This window comes from Hypomesus transpacificus, unplaced genomic scaffold (genome assembly GCF_021917145.1).
Source record: "Hypomesus transpacificus isolate Combined female unplaced genomic scaffold, fHypTra1 scaffold_132, whole genome shotgun sequence".
Taxonomy (NCBI): Eukaryota; Metazoa; Chordata; class Actinopteri; order Osmeriformes; family Osmeridae; genus Hypomesus; species Hypomesus transpacificus.
This window is the reverse complement of record NW_025813708.1, coordinates 370,204-394,360: the sequence shown is the minus strand read 5'-3', so window position 1 is coordinate 394,360 and position 24,157 is coordinate 370,204. Positions and strand designations below refer to the sequence as shown.

Here is a 24,157-nt window from a genome sequence, read left to right as displayed (position 1 = left end):
TCCGATGTGCTTGCACTGGGTGACAATACAAATCAGCGGTTAAGAATGTGAGCAGGTTTTCCACCCCGGGGAACAATTTGCAAGGGAGCCAATAGGGAGAGCAGTGTGCATGGGTGAGCGCCTGCCTCTAATCCACACAGAGCAGGCCCACAATTAAGCCCTCAAAGAATGGGCTCATTCTTGAGTATTTGTGTGCATTGCCAGCAGCACTGGCCCGGTTCAGGGCCGGTACAGAGCACACAGCACACAGGCCCGATCGACAGCAGCACCTCTACCTGACCCATCCGTCGAACTGTCAACAGCCCTTGAGCACTCTGAAGAAGCAAGGGCCTTAGAACCAGATCCAGCATATTCCCGTGTTAAGATCCGAGCCTAACACACGCCACATCCACATAATCGTCAACGACTGATGTTGTATGATGATTACATCAGCCTTGGTGATTACAGCTGCACTTCATGAGTCCAGGCTGATATTTAGCGTGCTTGAGAATGGGAAACTATGAGAGTGGGATGTTGGGAGAGCGTGGGAGCTGAACCGCAGCCGCTGTAGCGACTGGGTCGGACATGACAGACAGACACAAATGAATAAGTGTGTCTGTGAAAAAGAAAATCAGCAGGGGGAGTAGGTCTCATTACAGGCCTGGCTGTTTCCTACACAGTGTTTATGGCTGAGATGACGACGTTCCTGGAGCCCGCCCGGTCAGAAGCTTGGTAACAAACCCAATAATTAGACACTGATTTATATCTGACCATCCAGGTGAAGTTTGTACCTGAGTGGACAATTACATATTTGCGTCTGGAATACACAGAGTTAAGGAATTAATCTCATCTGACCTTTAACCCTTAAAGTGCTTGTTAATTTACCTTCAGGTCTGCACAGGGTCAAGCAAATAATCTCAGTTGACCTATCTGAACTTTGACCCTTAAACTGCTTGTTAATTTACCTTCAGGCCTGCAGTTAAATACATCCTTGCTGTCTATTGTTGTCTGAACGATTACATAGCTTTTGCATTTTTCATCACAGTAAGTGTGCTATCGGAAGATTTCGCGAGGAATTTATAAATTAGACCAAGATCAAAAGGTCTCAGATACTGTGACGTTAATTTGTCAACTGACAAACACCTCCCTTAATAACATCAACTTCATTCTCTCTCGCTTTCATATCCTCACAGTTCTGTCAACACGACTCAATAAGTGTCCATCCAGACTCGTGACCATCCGGTAGCTCAGTCTCTCCACTCTGCTCTGGTTTCAGCTTCAGCATAAGACTGTCAGCACGACTTTAACTGCCATTCCCGTGTGCCCACTGTCTCCTGCCCTGCTTGGTCCTCAAGCCCAAAGAGTGTGTCATGCTAACTACCACTGCACCATGTCTAATGAATACGGCTCAAAACATATTCCTCCTCAAATACAGAACTGCCCCCTGGCCATCCTTCGGGAAGCAGACTAAGCACTTCTGTATGGTAAAAACGGTTGAGGTCAAATGTAAAACTTCAGGAGTTCACGGCCAGACACAACATGAAGCCAATCTAAGGCTACAGGGTGGCTGATCTCGAGTCACACACACCTTGGGCTGAGACAGACCAGATTGTTGCCGTATCAAATGTTTGTGCTGGGCTATTAGCTTACATTGGAGTGCCGGGATTAACTGACCCCACTGATGGTGAAGCAGCCTATTGCAGGGTTAGGGGATCGTCCGGGCAACAACCGCTGATTTAACAGAACAGCTGGGGGAGTTAACGTGCAGTTAGTGGGATCTGGAACAGAGAGTGGGCCTAAAACACACACACACATCTCTGTTTCACTTTGTGAAGGTGCCGTTTTAGTTAGACAGTGTAGCCTACCACCTGAGACACATTCTTTGGGTTATTTAGGGGAAAGGGGAGGGTAGCACACGCCTTATTCATTGGTAATAAAATCGGGTTATGCACAACATATCTTCTCCGGGTCATTAAAAATCTTCATACTTGACTGAATCCCTAATAAACAGTCTAGACAGTAATATACCGTTTATGGCCTTGACTACACTAACAAAAATGATACTAAAGACAAATTCATAATGACATCAAAAAAGTTTAAATTAATGACCTATGATCTACGAGCTTAACGGCGCTGAACAAGTCTGGATTTAGGTTTCTTGTTTACTGTTGCGTTTAACCCCAAGTACCTCAAGTTGTACAAACTGTCCCACCTGTATCCAAATGGAAATGTTGTCACAGAACCGAAAGCTGGGTTGCACAACATCTGTAACTGCAGGGGAAATCTTGGAATGACATTAACAAAATATGCATTTCCAGCAGCCGTCTAGCGCCCTAGAGGCATAACATGCCGCCTGTCACTCACTCAATGGAATGCCAATGTAATTTCACACTTGGTACTACGCAGTGTCTAACCGAATATTTCATTATTCCAAGTGCACCAATCTTGCTATGCGGTTAAAAATATGGCGCTTTAATGGCTAAAAACAACACATTTTGAAGTGGAACAGAACTTAATCCAGTATGCCCTCCTTAATTTATGAAAGATAACCCCTCTAGTTTATCCCTAGGATACTTTCACAGTATGTATTTTCTCATTTCCGTTCTCGACTCTTGCCTGAGGTAAAAAATAAATGGTTTTTACCCTTCACGGGACTGTTGGTGGAAAAACTAGCTAGCTAGCTAGCTGGTATTTTTCCAGCTTGGCCACTAACGGGTTGGTTTAACAACACTAATGTAGCGCCAGAAGGTTGTAAAAGTGATTTTGAAATGTTAAATCACACTCATATACTCACAATGACACCTCAACAAAGTACTGCTCTGAACATTAAAAAGAAGCATGCGCTGATTACATGAAGAGAGAATTCGAAACATGGTGTAATATCAGACTGCGTACTGTAATACTGTATGCTAACTGGGCCGCTACTACTAGCTGAATTGCTAGCTAGCTAGAACGCCATCTGTCGGAGAGAGCTAAATCCAGGGCTAGTAGCTAGCTATGAATGTTGGTTAAGTAAAACAATTCTTACTTTTCACACCATTAAACTAAATTGAAGCACCCGAAAGTAGGTGGCCAATAGGATAACCAATGACGTGACTAGCTAGTAATGAATGGCTATGAATGGCTAGTAAACGATTTAGATAAATTACTCACATCGTCATCTACAAACTATCACCCGCCAGTCATGGAGGTCAGTTTGGCTACACGTGCATGTGACTAGTTTCAAGACTGATGGTTGGTTCTTAGGCTTAGCACCTTTCTGAGAATTGTCTACTGCTTTACACAAACACTGTTTTATTCACATTTGTACACGTTTCAAATATCATCTGCCATTAAGCATAATATGCAAGGATACCACTTCAAAGGCATTCCTTTTTATCCGTAAGGAGACAACTTCTAGCTACCCCTGACCTCATCTATCTCCTGTCTCCAGTTAAAAAGCACACCATTTGGGGAAATGCCACATTTGCACATAAATGCCGGGATTTCCTTAGAGGGCGCCAGGCCTTTGGAGTCCTACCTAGGCCTCTGGGATTTTGGAACTCTTTTATCTGTCCGATCTCCCTTCTAACCGCCCTCCACTGTGCCTGTAAGTCCATGGATGTGCCAGATGCTCTGTCTCAAAAAACAGGGCCTGTTTTCAAAGGTTGAGGGACAAGCTGAACTCACAGAGGTAATTAGGATCGTTACATAGCATCTGTTTGTTTATTGATTGGACCCACATCCCTGTCCACAGTGTAATTTACATTAAAAGCATAGTCCAAAATGTATTCATTCTTAAAAGCACTCTGCTCATTTATTTACTTTGTTTCTGGGCAAAAGCCAAAGTTAACATTTGGCACAGATTTGTGTAATTTAATTTCCGTACAACAACCAGGCAGCTAAAACACATATTTTTTAAACAAAAGAGTCATGTACTAAATTCGCTATTAGACTACTTACTGCTTAGTTAATCTTGGTTCCATATTAGTTAATAGTATTAAATTCAGTGTTAATGTAGAACTACCTATTACTTCCTGCATAGCTACTCATTAACAACGGACCATTATTCTAAAGTGTTACCGCATATTCTGACACACAACCAACATTCTGTTACCATCCTAATCACATCTAAACCCAGAGCAGGTACCAGATGCTGATGCAGGATGAGGTGCCTGTCTGCTGTCTAAAGGGCCACACTGTTCTCCATCTGCTCAGGATCCAGGTATGTGTAGGGAACCTCCAGACTGGAGTTCCTGGCCTTGACAGACTCACTGAAGGTCTTCAGCTCTGCTTGGAATCCCTTTATCAGCCTGCATGGGGCGTCCTCACTGAAGTGCTCATGTGGGTATTCACCAAGAGGGACCTGGTCAGGACGTGAAGAATATGCCAGTTATGGGTAATCATCTGTCTCACAAGACCGGTGTCAGTTCACCTGACAGGGACTGGTGGAGTCTTTGTTGAACTTACAAAGTCAGTGGACTCCGTGCTGAGAAGAGAAACGGTGCCCACGCCAAGCGCCGTGCAGTTGACGTCTGCCAAGGTCTGCAGCATGGTACTCTCAGAACTCTGCCCCTTAGTGGTGGGAGGAGGCAGTTGCAGGGAGATCGGGGAGTTGAGCGGCCAACCGCCATAGTCGAACTTCAAAGAGGGGAAACATCTCGTTTTTTATCACCAGGCTGATGTTAAAACACTACAGAGGAACTGACTGGTAGTGACAGTTTGGAATTGCTTTCAATCTTCAGTTCAAACTTCACTTAGAGTTTTACATAGAATCCTACCTGTCCAGTGTTGACAGCAGAGTGCTGGGCGGAGCCTGTGAAGATCACCATGGTGACAAACTTGACGAGTTCCGCCACAGTCTTGAAAGATTCAGGGATTCCTGAAAACGGAGGAGACATGAGAAGAAAGGCCAAAAACAAAACTTAAAATAAAACTTAATTGAATGTTATAGGCCTGAAGGAGACATATTTTCAACACAAAAACATTATAAAGTATATGTGACAACGACAATGATTCATTGCTATGATTAATGTGAGTGACGCGTAAATAAGCAAAGGTTGCAACATAACACTGTGTTCAAGACAATAATAATATATTAATATACATTAAAGGCAGGGATGGCAATGATGTTGACATGCACTTTGTCATAATTGCTTAAATAAACATCTGATAGCAACCAATAAATCCAAAGATTTTATAATAAAATAAAATAAATCTGATATCTGAGGGTATCACATGATTGAAATAAACGCAACCAATCATCAGTTTTTATCAAACTTAATGATTGGATGACATTTGCACCAAACTCAATGATTGTACTTGTCTGTCTACCTACCTACCTCCCGACAGTATACAGGCAGCGCGTTCATGTGTTTTGCGGGAGTGGCTTTGTAGGGAAGTGGTGGGATATTTTGGTTTGAATCCTTTCAAACTCTTGCCAAAATTCACAAAACCTGGGTTGCCTCTTGCCTAGGTTCACTAAACTTACCTACCCTGCCTTTAACTATGGTGCTCTGAACTGTGTTACCTGAGCTGTCCCTGGACAGGAATCCATGGAGGAAGATGTCCTTGATCCAGTTCTGCAGCTCAGAGTCCTTCTTGACCTCCAAGTCTGACTTGTAGTAGTGACCGATCACTCCCTGGACAAACCTTTGAACAAGCACAAAACACATGAAGCCAAGGTCACACAATGTACTTTAAGTGGTTCAGAAACACCTTTCATCTGATGTTTGTAAACGTTAACAGTTGTTCCTGTGGATCACATCCCACAGCAACATACACACCTGTGGATCACATTCCACAGCAACATACACACCTGTGGATCACATTCCACAGCAACATACACACCTGTGGATCACATTCCACAGCAACATACACACCTGTGGATCACATCCCACAGTCTGAGCCCGTCGTCTCTGTAGTAGAAGTTCGGGATGGATTCCAGACCTCGTGCAGCGATGTCCTCCGGCAGACAGAGGGAGCTGTAGGTCAGAGAGGACAGCTCTCTCTGCAGGATAGTGAACATTCCCTCTCCACCTGATGCTGAATACTAGACAGAAAATTTGAAGAAATTGATTTTGTTTCATACAAACCCAACCTTTTTTTTCCACATAATTGGAAAATGTCAAAGTTTGTTGCATTGTGTATAGTAAAAGTACAATGTTCTTGCCTGAGTGAAAACTCCGTCTTTTGATATCAGCTTAGCTCTGGCCATGGTGTTGATCTGAAGGGTGTAGCGGGTATGGGGAACGAGTAGCTGAAAAACAGGACAAATCATTAAAAAAGTATTCAAATCTGTTGGAGATTAATGGTGTTCACATTCTGCCTTTTGATATAGCAAACAATGCCTTACAAAGCAACCTGGTATTGTTAGTAACTTTTCATGTAACAATTATCACAACATGGAGGCCATTTCCTCCAACCTGCTGACCTTGTAGAGGGGGTGCACCATGGGAAAGTTGCGCAGCAAGGCCACAGCGAACACCTCGCTGAGGAGGTGGGTACGCAGCAGGTGGACGTTCAGCTCGTGGTCATTAAAGTTTGCGCTCCTCACGAAGATCTTGGCCAACAGCCAGTCGTACTCTGAGTCAGTGGGGAAGAAGACGGGGTTGTCCTCTCCTGGCTTCTGCTTCAACTGTGGAGAGGAGAGACAAGAGGTCAGGCAAAAACTGTGGAGAGGAGAGACAAGAGGTCAGACACAAACTGTGGAGAGGAGAGACAAGAGGTCAGGCACAAACTGTGGAGAGGAGAGACAAGAGGTCAGGCACAAACTGTGGAGAGGAGAGACAAGAGGTCAGACACAAACTGTGGAGAGGAAAGACAAGAGGTCAGACACAAACTGTGGAGAGGAGAGACAAGAGGTCAGACACAAACTGTGGAGAGGAGAGACGAGGTCAGGCACAAACTGTGGAGAGGAGAGACAAGAGGTCAGACACAAACTGTGGAGAGGAGAGACAAGAGGTCAGGCACAAACTGTGGAGAGGAGAGACAAGAGGTCAGGCACAAAGAAACATATAGTCTCTGTTTTTTTTTAAAGTAAAACATATATTATTCACACAGACGGTAAAAAAAACATAGTTCCCAACCTGATGGGAGTATCAAAATTGTTTCATCTGACGCCTGGAACTTCATTTGTTATCAGATTACCTGGATGGCGATGGGTATCAGTTTGTGGTCTGGGGTCTTTTGGAGCAGAACGAGAGGAGCCGTAAGGTACTGCTGTTTCCCGTTGATCACGTTAGCGGTCACTCCATCCAGCTGTTTGTAGTCCACCAGGTAGATGTTCCCCTTCTGTTGGAGAGAGGGGACAACTTGCTGAATGAATGGAATCTCAACAACATCTTAGGGGGACTTGGTTGGAGTTTCTCAGTCTAAAGGATATGTTGTGTTGCATAACCTTCAGGTTGGAAGTACAGTACCTTGATTTGGTCAGTTAGGCTTCTCGCGCCATGCAGGGAAGCCCTGACCATGTCGTTGGTGACGGGGAAATTCTCCGGCAGCTTGGAGCACCGTTGGATGATCATGGGGTTGATTCCGTTCAGGAACTGGTAGCCAAAAAACTTGTCTTCCCTCCAGTGTTGCTGGACGTAGTCTGATGGGTACAGAATATGAAATTGAAATACTATTTAATTGTTTTCGTGTTTTTATGTAAGAATATCAGTGACTCAGGCGTGTGATTGTTCTGTACATGTAAGTCGTTCCATGTTGGTGGAAGAAAACTAAAAGCTACTTGACACTGTTGTCAGTTACTGTGGTCATCTTGCTCACATGTTGTGAAAATTAAGCAGACGTCTTTGATTTACTAAGTAAAAAAAAAAGAAAGATACTTTTTCCCCTTTATTTAATGATAGGACAGTTGGAGAGAGACAGAAAAGCAGAGAGAGAGAGAGAGAGAGAGAGAGAGAGAGAGAGAGAGAAGAGGGAAAACATGCAGGAAATGACCTCGGTCGGATTTGAAAGCAGGAAGTCTCTTACCCAGGGAGCTACAGAGTGAGCCTCACCTGATAGGTGTGTGCTTCGAAAGCTGAAAGCATTGCGCATGTCATCGATGCTCTTCCACGGTTCCTTCAGGTTTATCAGACCCTCGAGCCACAGCTTCTTCAGTCTGCATTATTGCACCAACACACATTTTCAAGCTCATATTTAATAACAGAAATCCATTTAGGTTTAGTGAGGAATTATGTAAAACTTTGACTCAAGTAGTTGAAGAAGAAGTTTGAGAAAAAAACACAAAACAAACCACACACATATAGTGAAACTTACTCTTCGGCAGCGGTTAAGCGGAACTCTATTTCCTTGGTGTAGGAGAATTGGACCTCTAGGGGCAGAGACGAGGGACCCTCAGATTTCATGCAGTCAGGTAAACCTTGTTTATAGGAATCCCATCTGAAGATAAGCACAGATAGAAATGTTACGACATGCTATGACATCAGTCATGTTCAATTCATGTATGTGTGTATGCAGAGTGAACAACCCCTCAGGGCCAACCTCTAACCTGATGACCTCACCTGTAGTCCCTGACCCCTGACCCCTATGACCTCACCTGTAGTCCATGACCCCTGACCCCTATGACCTCACCTGTAGTCTATGACCCCTGACCCTGATGACCTCACCTGTAGTCCATGACCCCTGACCCCTATGACCTCACCTGTAGTCCTGGGCTCTTTCCTTGAGCTCCTTCTTCCTACAGGACTTGACCAGAGGATTGATGTCATCAAATACTCTTTTAGCTGTACAAAGAAGAAAATATTTGAGTTAACCTCCAGTTCCTCCAGTCATGTCTGTAATGTGTGTGGAGTGTGTAACCGTCTGACCTTTGCCCTCTCTGAAGTAGTGGACCTTGTTGTCTGAGATCCACCTGTAAATGGGGAAATGTGCCGTGTCATTCTCTGGAGTCTCACTTCTTACTGTGACTTTGGCACAGAACCAGTTGTCTGAAAGTGTTAGAGGCAGAGGTTTCTTGTCCAGTTCCACCACCAGCAGGTCACCCAGGGAGGTGGGGCATTCAATAGGGAATGTATACTGGGAAAGAAGAGAAAGGGAAAGAGAAAATTAGTAAAAAAAGAAAAGAATGACAACTTTCAAACAAAGAATGACTCCACATACTGGAAAAGCTAGTTAGTTAGTTAGTTTATCATCAGGTCAGATACACGGGTATCCATATGCATACACAGAACAAGGCCATTGTTACCTGCAAGATGACTACGATAATAAACAGAAGAAAAAAGCAGACATTAAGTTCCTATATTTAAATAATAATGTAATAATATTTTAAGTATACTAAGGTTGATAATGATATAGGTCACAAATAAGACATGAGTCATCACCTATAACCTACACAACTGTTGTACTCCTGTTAGCACAGTTACACACAGTTACACACACACAATTTCATCCCTAATCAGACAGAACCAGGTCACAATCCTAATTTTAAAATCCAGTTTAGTTGGATTCCATATCAGATGGGTGGAGTTTTATAATTGAGCAAAAACTACCACAAGAAAAATGATGAAAGTGCGACTTCTATCCAGGTCGGACCCTCACTTTACCTCTTGTCTTGTTCTAAATCCAATCCAAGGACTGGCCCTCAGACGCTCGCTCTCTCCATCTGTCCCTACCAGCTTGATGTAAATAGGATTGAATGTGCCAGAGAACCCCAAGTCACCCGTAAACACGGTCACCCAGTACGCCATGGTCCTTCTGTAAACAATAGAGGAGTAGAAAAATATTCAATTATTAGAATTATCATTGATACAGGTTAATTTAATTTGTGGAATATTCCAATCACCCGTACCCATTGTTGATCTGAAGATGTTTAGTTCGTTTGGCTCCTATGACCCCTATGACCACACCTGTAGTCCCTGACCCCTGACCCCTATGACCTCACCTGTAGTCCCTGACCCCTATGACCTCACCTGTAGTCCCTGACCCCTGACCCCTATGACCTCACCTGTAGTCCCTGACCCCTATGACCACACCTGTAGTCCCTGACCCCTGACCCCTATGACCTCACCTGTAGTCCCTGACCCCTATGACCTCACCTGTAGTCCCTGACCCCTATGACCTCACCTGTAGTCCCTGACCCCTGACCCCTATGACCTCACCTGTAGTCCCTGACCCCTGACCCCTATGACCTCACCTGTAGTCCCTGACCCCTGACCCCTATGACCTCACCTGTAGTCCATGACCCCTGACCCCTATGACCTCACCTGTAGTCCCTGACCCCTGACCCCTATGACCTCACCTGTCATCCTGGGCTCCTTACCTGAACATCTGGGTGCTGGACACGACCAGAGGATTGATGTCATCAAACGCTCTTTTAGCTGTACAAAGAAGAAAACATGATTTTCCTTTATTTTCTTAGACATTTATTTATACCCATACCAGAGTGGGACTATCCACCATCCACTATATAATAATAAATGACGATGCAGTGCTATCAGCTAGTGATGGCTGTTAACAACATTAGATGTATTAGTGTTAACTTATACTCTATTGTGCACAGTGTCATTGCTGCACCTGGTATAATCTCTTCCAGTGGCTCCGATTTATGTTTTCCGCCATGGTTGGTCACGAGCGCACGCACTTTAATAAAGAAAAAGGACATGGAGCAGGGGACTGACAGCAACATAACCAATCACTCCATGACAGACGCTCCACTTAGCACCAACTGCAATAATTGCAATAAGTTTAATTTGAAATGAATGTAGCCTACTGGCAGACTGGGTCACGGAGGTTCTCCGTAGGTGTTCGAGCCCCGGAGCACCCATGGTATCGGCGCCTATGGTCTCTGCATTGGACCATGGCACCACCGTCACAGCTGTCTCCATCTCTTTCTCAGTCTCCTCATTCCCAGCGTCACCTATTGACTTACCAACTTGATTTAAAATGCAAACCAGAAAAATTAAGACAAATGCATTTGATCCACATAGCACCTTTTTAAAAATATATATAAGGCCAATAAAACCCACATTGAGCATAGATATTTATAAGTGTTTATTAATGTTTCTTAATTAAATTAAGAATAGGCTATATATAAATGCAGGGAGCTTTGAGTGCTCGATATTTCTTTTCTCAGTTTTTTTCTGCTTTTCGCTTCCTCTCCATTACGTTGGAGAAGAAACAAACACGTAATAAACTTTCAAAACTCTGTAGGCTGTTGTTTAGCTCGGACTTACTCGACTCACTACCGCTCCAACTCTAAACCCAGAAGACCAGGATGTATTGACCAATCACGGTCTGTAAAACCGATGCACAAATGTACTGTTCACCAAACTTACTCCAGTAAAACGATTGTATAGTATCCTATTTAATACTGAGCTCAAAGTGAACACGGCCGATTAAACTATTATAAAGGTTTATACATAGCAAATTGTATATATATAGTGTCTTTTTTTGCATCGCATTTTTCTTTGACTGGTCATTCGGGAAATTTCCTGACTCTCCAGACGGCCAGTCTGACCCTGCCTCATTCATATTCTTACTGGACTGGAACCTCTAGTCATGTTTATAATGTGTGTTTAGAGTGTGTGTGCGTAGCGAGCTGACCTTTCCCATCTCTGAAGTAGTGGACTTTTTTGTCTGAGATCCACCTGTAGCAGGGGAAATGTGCCGTGTCCTCCTCTGGGGTCACCACGGTGACTTTGGCACAGAACCAGTCATCAGTAACGACCTGATCTTGCCTGTCCAGTTCCACCACCACCAGTTCACCCAGGGAGGTGGGGCATTCAATAGTGAATGTACAAGACTGAAGAGTGAAGAGAGAGAGAGAGAGACAGAGAGAGAGAAAGAGAGAGAGAGAGACAGAGAGAGAGAGAGAGAGAGAGAGAGAGAGAGAGAGAGAGAGAGAGAGAGAGAGAGAGAGAGAGAGAGAGAGAGAGAGAGAGAGAGAGAGAGTGAGAGAGAGAGAGAGAGAGAGAGAGAGAGAGAGAGACAGAGAGAGAGAGAGAGAGAGAGAGAGAGAGAGAGAGAGAGAGAGAGAGAGAGAGAGAGAGAGAGAGAGAGAGAGAGAGATAACGTGGGAAAGAGTGGGGAATGAGAAAATCTTTGTCAAAATGTTATATGTTATATAATATATATAATATACACATATACATACGGGACCATTTTAACAGGTACAACTCTCCAGGTCGAGCCCTTGCCTTACCTTTCCTGTTTGGAGTCCTTCACTCAGAATCAACTCCCAACGACTCTCTCCCTTCATCCCCACCAGCTTGATGTAGACATGGTCCGATGTTCCAGAATCCAGCAGTTTGCCACTAAACACGGTCACCGAGTACGAAAACATTGTCTTTCTGGAAAACAATTGTTGATTGATGAAAGTTACTGTAATCTCCTTGAAATTAACAGCCTATTGGATGGAATGAACTGTCGAAAATGTCAGTAAGTTCTTTAATTAATAGACTGGATACAACTCCTTTGACCGTTTCCATGAATCTGACATTATTTAAATAATTTGCTAATGACATTAAATAAAAGAATGTTTGTCTTCCTCTAAGAAGTATTACAGTAAAGAAAGTCTGTTTGGAAATAAGTATTGGAATATTCCAATGACCCGTACCTGTTGTAGATGTGAAGACGTTCAGTTGGGTTGACTCCTGTGAAACACCTGTTGTAGATGTGAAGACGTTCAGTTGGGTTGACTCCTGTCAAACACCTGTTGTAGATGTGAAGACGTTCAGTTGGGTTGACTCCTGTGAAACTCCTATTTCACTACTGTCCCTTTTATATGTGAGCAAAGGTGTGACACCTTCAGATTCCATGGAAATGAAGGGGGGAGTTAACGTGTAGAGGGCACCAAATGTGCTGGCACTGGCACTGGCCCTGAACAGTTGTTTCTCAAGAATTGAAAACAATTCCATACTATTACAAGGATCATGTTGCAAGCTAAATAACGTATTCAGACTAAATGAGGGCAACAACTGATAGAATCTTGATAGAACTGATGGAAGTTTCAGACTCTTGTGTGTCCAAATGACTGTAAGGCTTATTGTCATCCTGGCCCCACATATAAAAATACAGTGGGGCAAAAAAGGTATTTAGTCAGCCACCAATTGTGCAAGTTCTCCCTCTTAAAAAAATGAGAGGCCTGTAATTTTCATCATAGGTACACTTCAACTATGAGAGACAAAATGAGGAAAACAAATCCAGAAAATCACATGTCTGATTTTTAAAGAATTTATTTGTAAATTATGGTGGGAAATAAGTATTTGGTCACCAACAAAAAAGCAAGATTTCTGGCTCTCACAGACTTGTAACTTCTTCTTTAAGAGGCTCCAAACAAAATCTTGAACTTGATCTTCTCTCCCGGCCCGTCCCTACTACTGTAAAAATAAAATGCCCCTACCCCCCGTTTTCTGACCCTTTCCTCGGAAGAGGGGTGTGTTGTTCGAATTACATTAGATACTGTAAATTTTTCCCTATTCTTCCATGGCCTCCAGGTCTCCCTCTCCCTACCACTCTTCCTCAACGGGCTCCCCCTCTCTTCCTCACTCCCCCTCTCCCTCTTCCTGCAACATTGCCTTTCATTTTGATGAGGTTAGGTACACTGACCTGTTGCCTTTTCATAGTGCTTACACCTGATTGGTATGTTTACAGTTTAGCACTTTAGTGCTCGTACACCTGAAGCCCGTGTTTGATCCATTCGTTCACATGTGTAGCATTTTACAAGGGAGTGTCTAAAAAAGGCAATTACAGTAAGTGATATAATCTCATTTTTGTGTTTTATGTAGAAAAAGTGTGTTTAGTGATTTGCGAAACACTATGTATAGTATTTTTAGAGAGATCCATTCAGCCAACCATTCATTTTCGTTTAAAAAATGAAAAGAAGCTAAAAATGCCATATACGTAATTTCAACACAAAATAACGACACAAGTGATTCAAAGAGTCTAGTCTTCATCCTCACTTTCGATGACAAATCTTTTCAGCATCATCTGGATAGTAAAATTCAGCAGCTGACTTGTCGATATCGCTCATTTTGAAGATGACGTCAGAGGGCAATAAGAATACTTATCAGACCAACCTGATCAGACCGCGGTCAATACGCGGCTGGCATGACTACCCATTAGCCAATCAGAAAGCTCGCACCATCGTTGCCATATAATAATGTCCTGTTGCAAATGAAGCCTTTACTGCAGCAATTATGTTTCTGTCTTCTTTTTTTCAACACAGTAACCGTACATTCTATAAAGCTACTCTGAGATGGGTCATTCATTTTTTGTTTTGAATTTACAATGCAGCAAAAGAAACAAAATGCATGCATTTACAAAACCCAACGAAACAAAAATGTTGAGGCTTCAAAAGAAACTGCATTGCAAACACAATATGTAATCCATATACTGTGAGACCTGACACATACCTGCATAAATGAATGCCGTTTCTGTAATTCCATGTGATGTTAGTGTTTTTTATGACATTGTGCTATGATTGACTAAATGTTCCTGTGAAAAGAGAAGGTGTGTTAGTGCTTGGTAGACATGGTGTCATGTTTAGTGTATTTTTGTGTTATGACAATTAGTGTTTGAGTTTAGTTTACAATGTGTGATTTTGAGCATGAAATTAACAGTTTTACCAATTGTGTGTGGTAGGTGTGTTGGTGCGTTAAGAGTTTAGAAAACTTGTTTAAGGTATTGAAAAAACTGTCATAGCGATTGTAAAAAACTGGTAAGTGGGAGAACTTGCACAATTAGTGGCTGACTAAATACCTTTTTGCCCCACTGTATTTTTATATGTGGGGGCAGGATGACAATAAGCCTTACAGTCATTTGCACACACAAGAGTCTGAAACTTCCATCAGTTCTATCAAGATTCTATCAGTTGTTGCCTTATTTAGTCTGAATACGTTCTGTAGCTTGCAACATGCTTCCTTCGAATAGTATGGAATTTTTTTCAATTCTTGAGAAATGACTGTTCAGGGCCAGTGCCAGTGCCAGCACATTTGGTGCCCTCCATACGTTAACTCCCCCCTTCATTTCCATGGAATCTGGAGGTGTCACACCTTTGCCAACATAAAAGGGGCAGTAGTGAAATAGGAGTTTCACAGGAGCCAAATCAACTGAACGTCTTCACATCTACAACAGGTGTTTGACAGGAGCCAACCCAACTGAATGTCTACAAAAGGTACAGGTGATTGGAATATTCCAATACTTATTTCCAAATAGGAAGACAAACATTATTTTATTTAATGTCATTAGCAAATTATTTAAATAATGTCAGATTCATGGAAACGGTCAAATGAGTTGTATCTAGTCTTTTAATAAAAAAAACTTACTGACATTTTCGACGGTTCATTCCATCCAATAGACACTGTTCATTTCAAGGAGATTAACTTGCACCCATCACAATTCAAATTATACCCGCTGCACTAGAAGCACTGGACGTCCCAAATAAATCATTAAATGCTAAAACAAGGGATTTGAATTTGGTTTTTCAGCTATCCCTAGATTCTGTTGCCCCACTCAAACCAAGGAAAAGAAAATACAAGAAAATGGCTGCATGGTATTCAGAGGAAAGCCGCACTCTCAAGAGGTCCACTAGAAAATTAGAGCATAAGTGGCGTACCACTAAGTTGGAGGTTTTCTACCTGGCCTGGAAGGCCAGCCAAATGGAGTACAAGCAAGTCTTCATCAGGTCCAGATCAGAATATTTCTCTAAATTGATTAGTAAGAACAAACACAACACAAAGTTCCTATTTGAAACTGTTGCAAAACTCGCTAAGAAAAGTACACTCTGTGTTAGTTCAGATCTCTCTGTCTCCCAAAGATTTCTTTGATTTCTTTGACCAAAAAATCTATGCAATAAGGGACAAACTACAGACTAGTCCTGGAGGAGTGGCCATCAACACTGAATTTGACTCTATCACCGGGTCGTCACGGATCCAAGTAGAGGGAGCTAACTTGTAGGGATCTGCACCGCCAATAAATCCAAATTTCTCAAAATATCGACCCTTTTCTTGAGGTCCAAGTCCTTCCCTATATGCCTTTGGATCTTGGACGCGTTTTGATGACCATTTCGGTCATTTAGACATGGCTACAGTTGTACCAAAGAGTATAGAATATACGTTCTTTGGTTGTTTTCCGTTCAGTTGTTTACACCGAGTGCCTCCAATATGGCCGCGCATCCGGGTTACCACCCAGAACGTGACGTCGGTGAAAACCCTCTATAGCAGACACATCGAAATTGCCCGTATAATCATACAGTATGATCAAATATTGGGGTGGACGTGTCCCATAATCACACAGGGGCGTGTTACAATGTTAATATTCATAAACTGGTTTCCAAAAGAATTCATTTCAGGGCACAAGCTTCTGAAATGTTACAACCATGTTAAGAGTAAAAAAAACACAATTGTTCACTATTTAGACCTTACTTTTGTGATAAGTAATTCATTGGTTATTCTTTCTTAATTGGTCATAGTTCACAAGTAGTTCTCAATGAGGATATATTTATTTAATAATAATCAAATACCTACCAAGGAACTACCTTTGTACTAAATTCGCTATTACTATTACTACTTACTGCTTAGTTAATCTTGGTTCCATATTAGTTAATAGTATTAAATTCAGTGTTAATGTAGTACTACCTTTTACTTCCTGCATAGCTACTCGTTAACAACGGACCATTATTCTAAAGTGTTACCAAAGATCCGACTTTCAGAACTGATATCCTGTCATTTCTGCGAGGGAAAATTCAATTGGCCCAAATGTTGATTAGCATAATAAACACCAAAACTTGACAAGTTCAAGCACTCAAATGAAATACTGTCATTCTTAGCACTCTGTGAGCTGTGATCACTGATGAGCAGCAGACACTGCGGAGGTCGGGCCCTTTCAGCCCTGCAAGCATCCTCTTATCGGGCACCGCATTCCTTAGCTAAAGACGCCTTCATTGTTGCGCGCGGCGCGCCCACTGGATATTTTGTAGTTTTTATCATCATGAACGAAATCACAATAAGGTGATGTGATTCGATGGAATGTTTTTTTTTTACAGCCAAACTGGGGCACAGAATGCGGATGTGCGATTAAACGTGAGATGTAATTGATCAGAAATGGGCTCATTCGTAGGAGCTTTGGAGGGACAGTGACCTTTTAGAAACTGATTGCAAACGTGTTTGCAATCAACACTTTGGCACAAACGAATGCATAAAAGATACCACCCACCAAATAAAAAAGAACATAACAATACCGCATAGAATAATTTGTTTATTTCACCTCTTCTGTGAGGATCTTGATAGTACAGAGATTGCTCGGTCTGTCTAAAAGTGTCAAGTTTAAGACATTACATCTGCGGCACTCCTGTAAAACTTTATATTTGTTTCATGATCAATATTTGATTAGGCACTATATCACCTTTGACAAGTGTCCGTCCTCTTCATAACAAAAGCACATTTGACCCTTTATCATAATCATCACCAATCACTCACTAACACACAGTTATATAGACAGAACAGAGTAAGGCAATGAAAGACAGAATAACACACATTGTCATATATAAATTTTGCTCTTACACTTTGGTCATTTAAAAACAATTATTTTGTAGCTTTGCGAGTTCCTGGTGAAGCCTTACAAAAATTGTCTTTAGTAGATATAAGAGAAGCGGAATAAATAGAAAATGAGTTACACGCGTTTATATATGGCTGCATTTGTTCCAACACAGAAAATAAAAGACAGTCATAGAAGCATTAAAGTGCTACTTTCAAGTCACTTTAAATGGGAGTATGGATAGCTGACTGTTTATGTACTGTACATGATGAGAGAAGCAGATATCCCCGTGAATACTCTAAGTAATTACCTGTCACTTTAAACTAGTGTGTTAAAGAGATCATGCAGCTTTTTTTGTGATACATCATATTCAAAACGGCAGCTCCCTAAGGAAACCCTGTATTTAGGGGGATAGGCATAGTTCAGTGACAGAGCATTCGACTGCAGATCAACAGGTCACAGGTTCAAATGTAGGCTACTTGCTTTGGATGAAAGTATCTGTTAAATAAATCTCATACATTATTACAGATGGGATTTAAGTAAATCAACAAGCCTTTCAGGACTAGTTTGAAGGTAGTTTATGAAATTAAAGATACTTTCATGCCTGTCATCTCTACTAGGGGGTTTCAGTACCATTGCTGGGGTATTGAGTGCTTTCAGTCCTCTCTCCCCTCTCGGCTTTCAGGATATTCACAGCAAGGGCTGGCCAGCCTGATTCTCTCAGGCCTTTTGTTTTGTTTTAGACGGGCATGCCAAAGTTAAAGAATAAAGTTAAGCTGTTAGGCATCACCATTTACTGGATGAAGGTTCTTCCAAGATCGCTTTTTTTTTTTTTCTTCTCCTTGTGGCTTTTTCTTTTCTTGTGATTCCTGGAGTGTGCGCATGTGAGTGTGCATGTGTTCAGGGCAACTGAATAGAGTCCGTGAAGCATGATGGACACACCCCACAAGGCCTGGGTAATCTGGTCTAGACAGATATTTTCAATAGGCTTACATCTTGACATTAACTTACATTCAACTGTATAAAACAGAGCATTAAAGACAGCAGGGGAAATATAAAATGTGGAAAAACTCCCTCTTCCCACATTCACTGATATGCATTGTTTGTGACTGAACCAACTGCCACATCAACCCCTCTGTCCCGTCATGTACTGATGTTGGCCGGTCATGTATCGATGTTGGCCGGACATTCTGTATTTATTCATAGGCTCATCCTGTGTGTACAGCAGCCTGTGTTGTTCTGCGGACCAAAGCAGGACTAGCGGATGAGAGTTGCCACTCTTCATCTGAGCTGACTGGAAACAGAGCAGCTGGGCTGGATGGTCTGAGCTGGACCGGCTGCGTTTGTGTGTGTGATTGTCCGTGTGTGTGTACATTCATGCATGTGAATTTGTGGGTTTATATTTTTAGAGTGTGTGTGTGTGGGGGGCGGGGAAGGGGGGAGGGGTAGTGTAGGAGACAGTGGAAGGGCTTGAAGATTGATCTAGGCTCACTTCTACCTTGTGCCCTCGCAGAGATACAATTAAAATGTTAAAAAGACTGAACATAACCCTGTCCTTATGGGAAACTGGATTTGAAACATGTTGAATGTGGCCAGGGGTCGTTATTACAACTGAGTTGGGCCCCTGCTATGTGGTTCGCTACCAGGAGGTGGCGCTGTGACCAGACTCCTCAGGTACACACAGGGGTTCCTCCTCTTCCCTGAACCCTGGGACATTGGAGGCGGGGGCGGAGGGGGTCCGGGGGGCCTCAGGGTGGCCGACATGAGAGGTTGCATCTCCTGCTGCTCCTCGGAAAGGGCCCCCTCCTCATCATCTTTCTCCGGGAATTGGAAGCAAACGGAGCCCTGGACCACATTGGCCCCGACAGATCCACCTACAGACCCTCCAGAGCCCACCCCCACCGGCCCCGTGTAGGAGGCCGGCCGCTGGGCTCCCAGCCTGGACAGGGCACTGACTCTGGGGTGGATGGGCTCGGCCGGGACCGGAGGGGAGGCCAGGCTCTCCAGGGAGGAGATGCTTTGGTTCCAGGCCTGCTGCAGGTCTATGGGGATGATCTTGGTGGCCTCCATGGACACGCAGACAGGCAGGGTGCCCACGCCCCCCTTCCAGGGCAGGTGCTCTTCCCCACAGGTGGGGGAGGGGGGTGTGGCCACCGAGGGGCTATGACACGCCTCTAGGGAAGACGGAACTGGGACACACAACACGAAGAACAGGAGATTACATTTACATTTAGTCATTTAGCAGACGTTCTTATCCAGAGGGACTTACAGTAAGTACAGGGACATTCTCCTGAGGCAAGTACGGAGAAGTGCCTTGCCCAAAGACACAACGTCATTTGGCACAGCCGGTAATCGAACCGGCAACCTTCTGATTACTAGCCCTATCCCCTAACCGCTCAGCCACCTGACACCCTCCAGCTTATCACCTTATATCTCGATACGTCACACTGCATGTACAATGTCAAACCATCATCACCTGACCTGATTTGGGCCGTTCTCTCTGTGTCTCTGCAGCTTTGCCGGCCACAAAGGTGATCCCCTCGTCCTCCTCCTTCTCTGGTTCAGAGTGGTTTCCCTTCTCCTCCTCTGAGTCCACCGGCACCACCACTGGGTCTGGAGGGGCACAGAAACACGATTTCCATCCACAATATAAATAATAATAAGAAATCGTATTTGGGGGACGCCTTTCAAAACCCTCAAGGACAATGCACAACTCAGCAACTGTGGCATCTACAGTCGAGCCCAAACTATTTTAAAACTGTGAAATCCACAGTTCTGGATGCTAAAATTAAAGTGGTGTTGGTGCAGTGTTTTGTTTGACCTTTGTCTTGCCAGCTGACATTCCGTCGAGGTTTGTCGTTCATGTCCTCCCCTTTCACGTCTGACCCTCTCCGCTGTGGAAGACAAGGGCTGGTTATGAGTGTCTCCTACAGGAAGGACCGAACCTGTTTGTCCTCTAACCTGTCTGTCCTCTGCTATATTCAGAAATGAACATCCTGGCCGAAACAAAAAAGGGAAAACGTTCCTAATTCACAGTGACTAAAATGTCCATTCTGCTGGTTGTGTGATTTATCGTCTCAGCTCCAGGAAAAAAAGTGGAGGGGTTTCAGGGAAAAGGACAAGGTGATATTCTCATTGTGAAACAGGACAGGTGGAAACCTGCCAGCCTTCACAAGGAAGATGGAATCATTTAACACAAATATTTATCACTTTAAATGTCCTGGGTCTTCGATAATCCATCATAAAAAAAAACCTGCCCGTCCGAACGCTGCTGTCCTCAATTTCCCCTTTAGCATGTGACCTCAAGAACAAACTATAATACTCAGGCAGGAACTAGCATCATATAACTCAGACTCGTTAAGCACAGGCTAGCAAAAACTAGCTAGCTAAGCTAGGTCAATTTTTAAAATACCTATAATAGGAATGGGAACACTATAGCCTTACCTAGCATGTTGTTTAGCATGGTTTAGACTAATCTATACAAATTAGCCTTCTGTGGGCTCGTAAAATCCGGCTTTAAAATGACACAGACAAGACACATCATCTATTTCCTTCCCTTTGACACACTGCAGGGATTTGAAAGCTCAAAATTATTTCTGACACCGATCCATTAATCTCAGGCCTACATAAACCGCCTTGAGGCTTGAAGGTCAAGGTCAGTTTACAGTTGCATAACAACCTAGTCAAGTCTGGTCTGGTTTGAAGACGGACAGATCCAGCACTCTAAACCATCCCTAACAAACTGGTTGAGTGACGATATGTATACTGAACAAAGAGGAGTGAATCTGTACAGACAAAAGAAAGAGATGGTGAAAGAGAACAAGAGGTGGAGAGAAAAGGGGAGAAAGAAAGAGACAGGTAAAGAAGGAGGGAGAGCGAGGGCGAGAGGGAGGGAGAGTCAGGTGAAGAAGGAGGGAGAGGGAGAGCGAGGGCGGGAGGGAGGGACAGGTGAAGAAGGAGGGAGAGCGAGGGCGGGAGGGAGGGAGGGAGAGACAGGTAAAGAAGGAGGGAGGGCGAGGGCGGGCGGGAGGGAGGGAGAAAGAGTGAGACAGGTAAAGAAGGAGGGAGAGGGAGAGCAAGGGCGGGAGGGAGAAAGAGAGAGAGTGAGACAGGTAAAGAAGGAGGGAGAGCGAGGGCGGGAGGGAGAAAGAGAGAGACAGGTGCCGTAGAGACAGAGAGAAAGAGATGAAGAGGGAGTGACACAGAGGTATGGAAAGAAACAGAGTGAAATGCAGGAGGTAGAGAGAGCAGCAGAAAGAAAGAGAAGGGAGACAGAGAGAGAAAGAGAGAGACAGAGAGACAGACAAAGAGAGAGACAGAGAAAGAGAAAGAGAGATACAGAGTAAGAGAGAGACAAAGAGACAGAGAGAGAGACACAGAGAGACACAGATAGAGAGAGAGATACAGAGAGAGAGAGAGAGAGAGACACAGAGAGACACAGAGAGACACAGAGAGACACAGAGAGAGAGAGAGAGAGAGACATGCCTTCTTCTGGCTGCGGTCCTTCTTGTGGCGTTTGTGCCGAGTCGTCTTGAACGTCTCCATCCGGCTCTTCATGTTCCTCTGGAAGATCTCCCTGTCCTGGCGCTCCTTATCGCCCAGCGTCATGAAGTGTCGGCTGTAGTGGGACTGGTGCTGAGAGACACAGAGGTAGGATGGTGCTGTTGGTGCCTGCTAAACCTCACAGGACCATGTCTGGTTCGCTCGATTCAATGGGAAGGTTATCATGACAAGCTTGTATGTACTGGAGATGTGTGGTAATTGAGTCCATGTTCAGTTCTAATGAGCCAAAATAAAGACTGCATACTTAAAACAAAAATCTTGGTTGATTGCAGGTTTCACATGTGTCATGGTTTAGATTAGTTTAGCCTACCCTTCTCCTGGGCTTATAGAGGTTCCCAGCCAGGAAGTGATGCGTCTCTGACTCCTCCTCTACTTTGGCGCCGGGAACGTTGTCAATCACCTGGAGGTCCAGACACACACCGCTGCCATTCTCCCTTCTGATTGGACAGGAAGATAAACATGTTTTTATTCGCTGACACACAAGTACATTGTGAAGGTTGATAAAACGCTGCGAAAAGATTGTAAATGACCCTGCACCCGCCAGCAATGGCACACATGCAGAACACATAATCTACCGCATGTGTACAGCGTTCACTCACAAGTAGTTGGTGACATTGGTGACTTCTGGAAAGGATGTCCTACTGGCCATGGAGGGCAGAGAAAGCCTGGCGGAGGTCAGCACATTGCCACCCTGTAGGAGACACACACACACACACATACAGACAGACACGCACACACACACACAGAGACACACACACACAGACAGACACGCACACACACACACACAGAGACACACACACACAGACACGCACACACACAGACACAAACACACACAGAGACACACACACACACACAGAGACACACACACACACACACATACACACCCACACACACACACACACACACACACACATGCACAGACACAAAGGGTCAAAGGTCAAATTATCTTACAATCATCTCCAGCTGTCTCTGAACCATGAAGACCCAAACACTAAACAAATCCAAGATTCCTATATAATTCTATCATCTTAGAGATGATAGAATTATATATGGTACCCTTTTGTTCCTCACTCAGAATTGTCCTTTTTAAATCGTAAAAAAATTTAAGAAAAAGGCGCAGAGGTCTCTCCATTCTTTCCAGAGCTGTAATCCTATAATCTTAGTTATGCATCCCTTTCCTATGTTGGAATCATTGACAGCAGAGTCTAATAGAGACTACTCACAGCAGACTCAGTGGTGGAGAATGATGTGTCATGTACTATGAACTGCTGGTTCACTGATGTTTCACATGAAACAATCTTAAAATAATAATCAGACATGATTCTCTTTTATCTTTGAGTTCAGGGCACCAGGAACTACTTTTTGGTAAGTACCTATTTAAGACAGACAGACAGCAGCACCAAGTAGCTGATTGTAAGTGATGAAAAGCAGATCTTTTTGTCTTCCATACAGAATGTGTTATTATACCTGGTAAATGGTTGAGTAACACTTTCTGACAGGCTAAGTATCATGGGTATTGCCAGTGCTTGTTTTGTGGACAGTTTCAGTGTAGCGTGGTGTGTGCAAAGTGATGCTGGAAGTGTCCATTACACAATTCTAGAAAAGGCATTTCAAAGCAGAAAAAGACACTTAAAACTCAAGATGTTTTCAAAGTAGCCGGATAATGTAATTTGCTTAACCTTGAATTGTGACGAGCCACTGACATTCAACCGAGTGTGCTACTTGAGAAGGAATCGTCCAAACAATTCAAAACCACAAAGTAGACCATTAACAATACATAAACTTTAGTCAAATGTACTCTCAACATAAAAGACTGGTATTAGTGGTTTTCTATATCCATTGAAACAACTTCCTTTCGCTGTTATCCTTGTTAACCTTCTCTGTGTACAAATAATGTTTCAACTCACTCCTAGACCGTTCACTGGGTGGCCCTCGCTTGTAAAGAGCGACCTTCAAAATTAGACTTGGGGCGCTACTGTTGTCCTCTCTTTCCCACAGGCTGCTGAGTGGCATGAAACTCAAGGCTGCCCACCCATCATTGCTACAGTATGAAACTGCATGGCAAGTATTCCTGGTATCTTCACAATGATAAAACTACCAGCCATGACAGCTTAGAAAAGATGGTATTACGTAAATTAATAATAAAATATGTTTA

The 24,157-nt window shown here is 43.5% G+C and overlaps 2 protein-coding genes across 4 annotated transcripts in view; both read right to left on the bottom strand.

The window, feature by feature from the left end:
* Window positions 1-3,670: 3,670 nt before the first annotated feature.
* Window positions 3,671-12,651, bottom strand: LOC124488300 (polyunsaturated fatty acid lipoxygenase ALOX15B-like). Of its 3 annotated transcripts, none has more exons than XM_047050934.1 (20): window positions 12,521-12,651; window positions 12,107-12,254; window positions 11,509-11,707; window positions 10,676-10,837; window positions 10,480-10,545; window positions 10,226-10,283; window positions 9,510-9,660; window positions 8,775-8,982; window positions 8,609-8,690; window positions 8,224-8,346; window positions 7,962-8,065; window positions 7,380-7,552; window positions 7,108-7,251; window positions 6,392-6,595; window positions 6,131-6,217; window positions 5,841-6,010; window positions 5,489-5,610; window positions 4,740-4,840; window positions 4,429-4,599; window positions 3,671-4,324 (listed from the first exon to the last, which is right to left on the bottom strand). In XM_047050934.1, exons 2-20 carry the CDS (start codon window positions 12,245-12,247, stop codon window positions 4,145-4,147), a joined length of 2,646 nt encoding a protein of 881 aa, XP_046906890.1. In that variant the 5' UTR covers window positions 12,248-12,254; window positions 12,521-12,651; the 3' UTR covers window positions 3,671-4,144. The 3 variants fall into 3 exon arrangements, with proteins under 3 accessions (XP_046906890.1, XP_046906892.1, XP_046906891.1); XM_047050936.1 differs by having other exon boundaries at window positions 10,676-10,829; XM_047050935.1 differs by having other exon boundaries at window positions 12,617-12,625.
* Window positions 12,652-17,161: 4,510 nt separating this feature from the next.
* slc9a5 (solute carrier family 9 member A5) overlaps window positions 17,162-24,157 on the bottom strand; it is a 15,620-nt gene continuing 8,624 nt past the window's right edge. The window contains exons 4-9 of the mRNA XM_047050958.1: window positions 22,602-22,693; window positions 22,313-22,439; window positions 21,925-22,074; window positions 20,261-20,333; window positions 19,921-20,052; window positions 17,162-19,628 (exon numbers count right to left, since the gene is read on the bottom strand). Coding sequence (XP_046906914.1) covers window positions 19,045-19,628; window positions 19,921-20,052; window positions 20,261-20,333; window positions 21,925-22,074; window positions 22,313-22,439; window positions 22,602-22,693 — 1,158 coding nt within the window. The 3' untranslated portion in view covers window positions 17,162-19,044. The remainder of the gene's footprint in view (window positions 19,629-19,920; window positions 20,053-20,260; window positions 20,334-21,924; window positions 22,075-22,312; window positions 22,440-22,601; window positions 22,694-24,157) is intronic.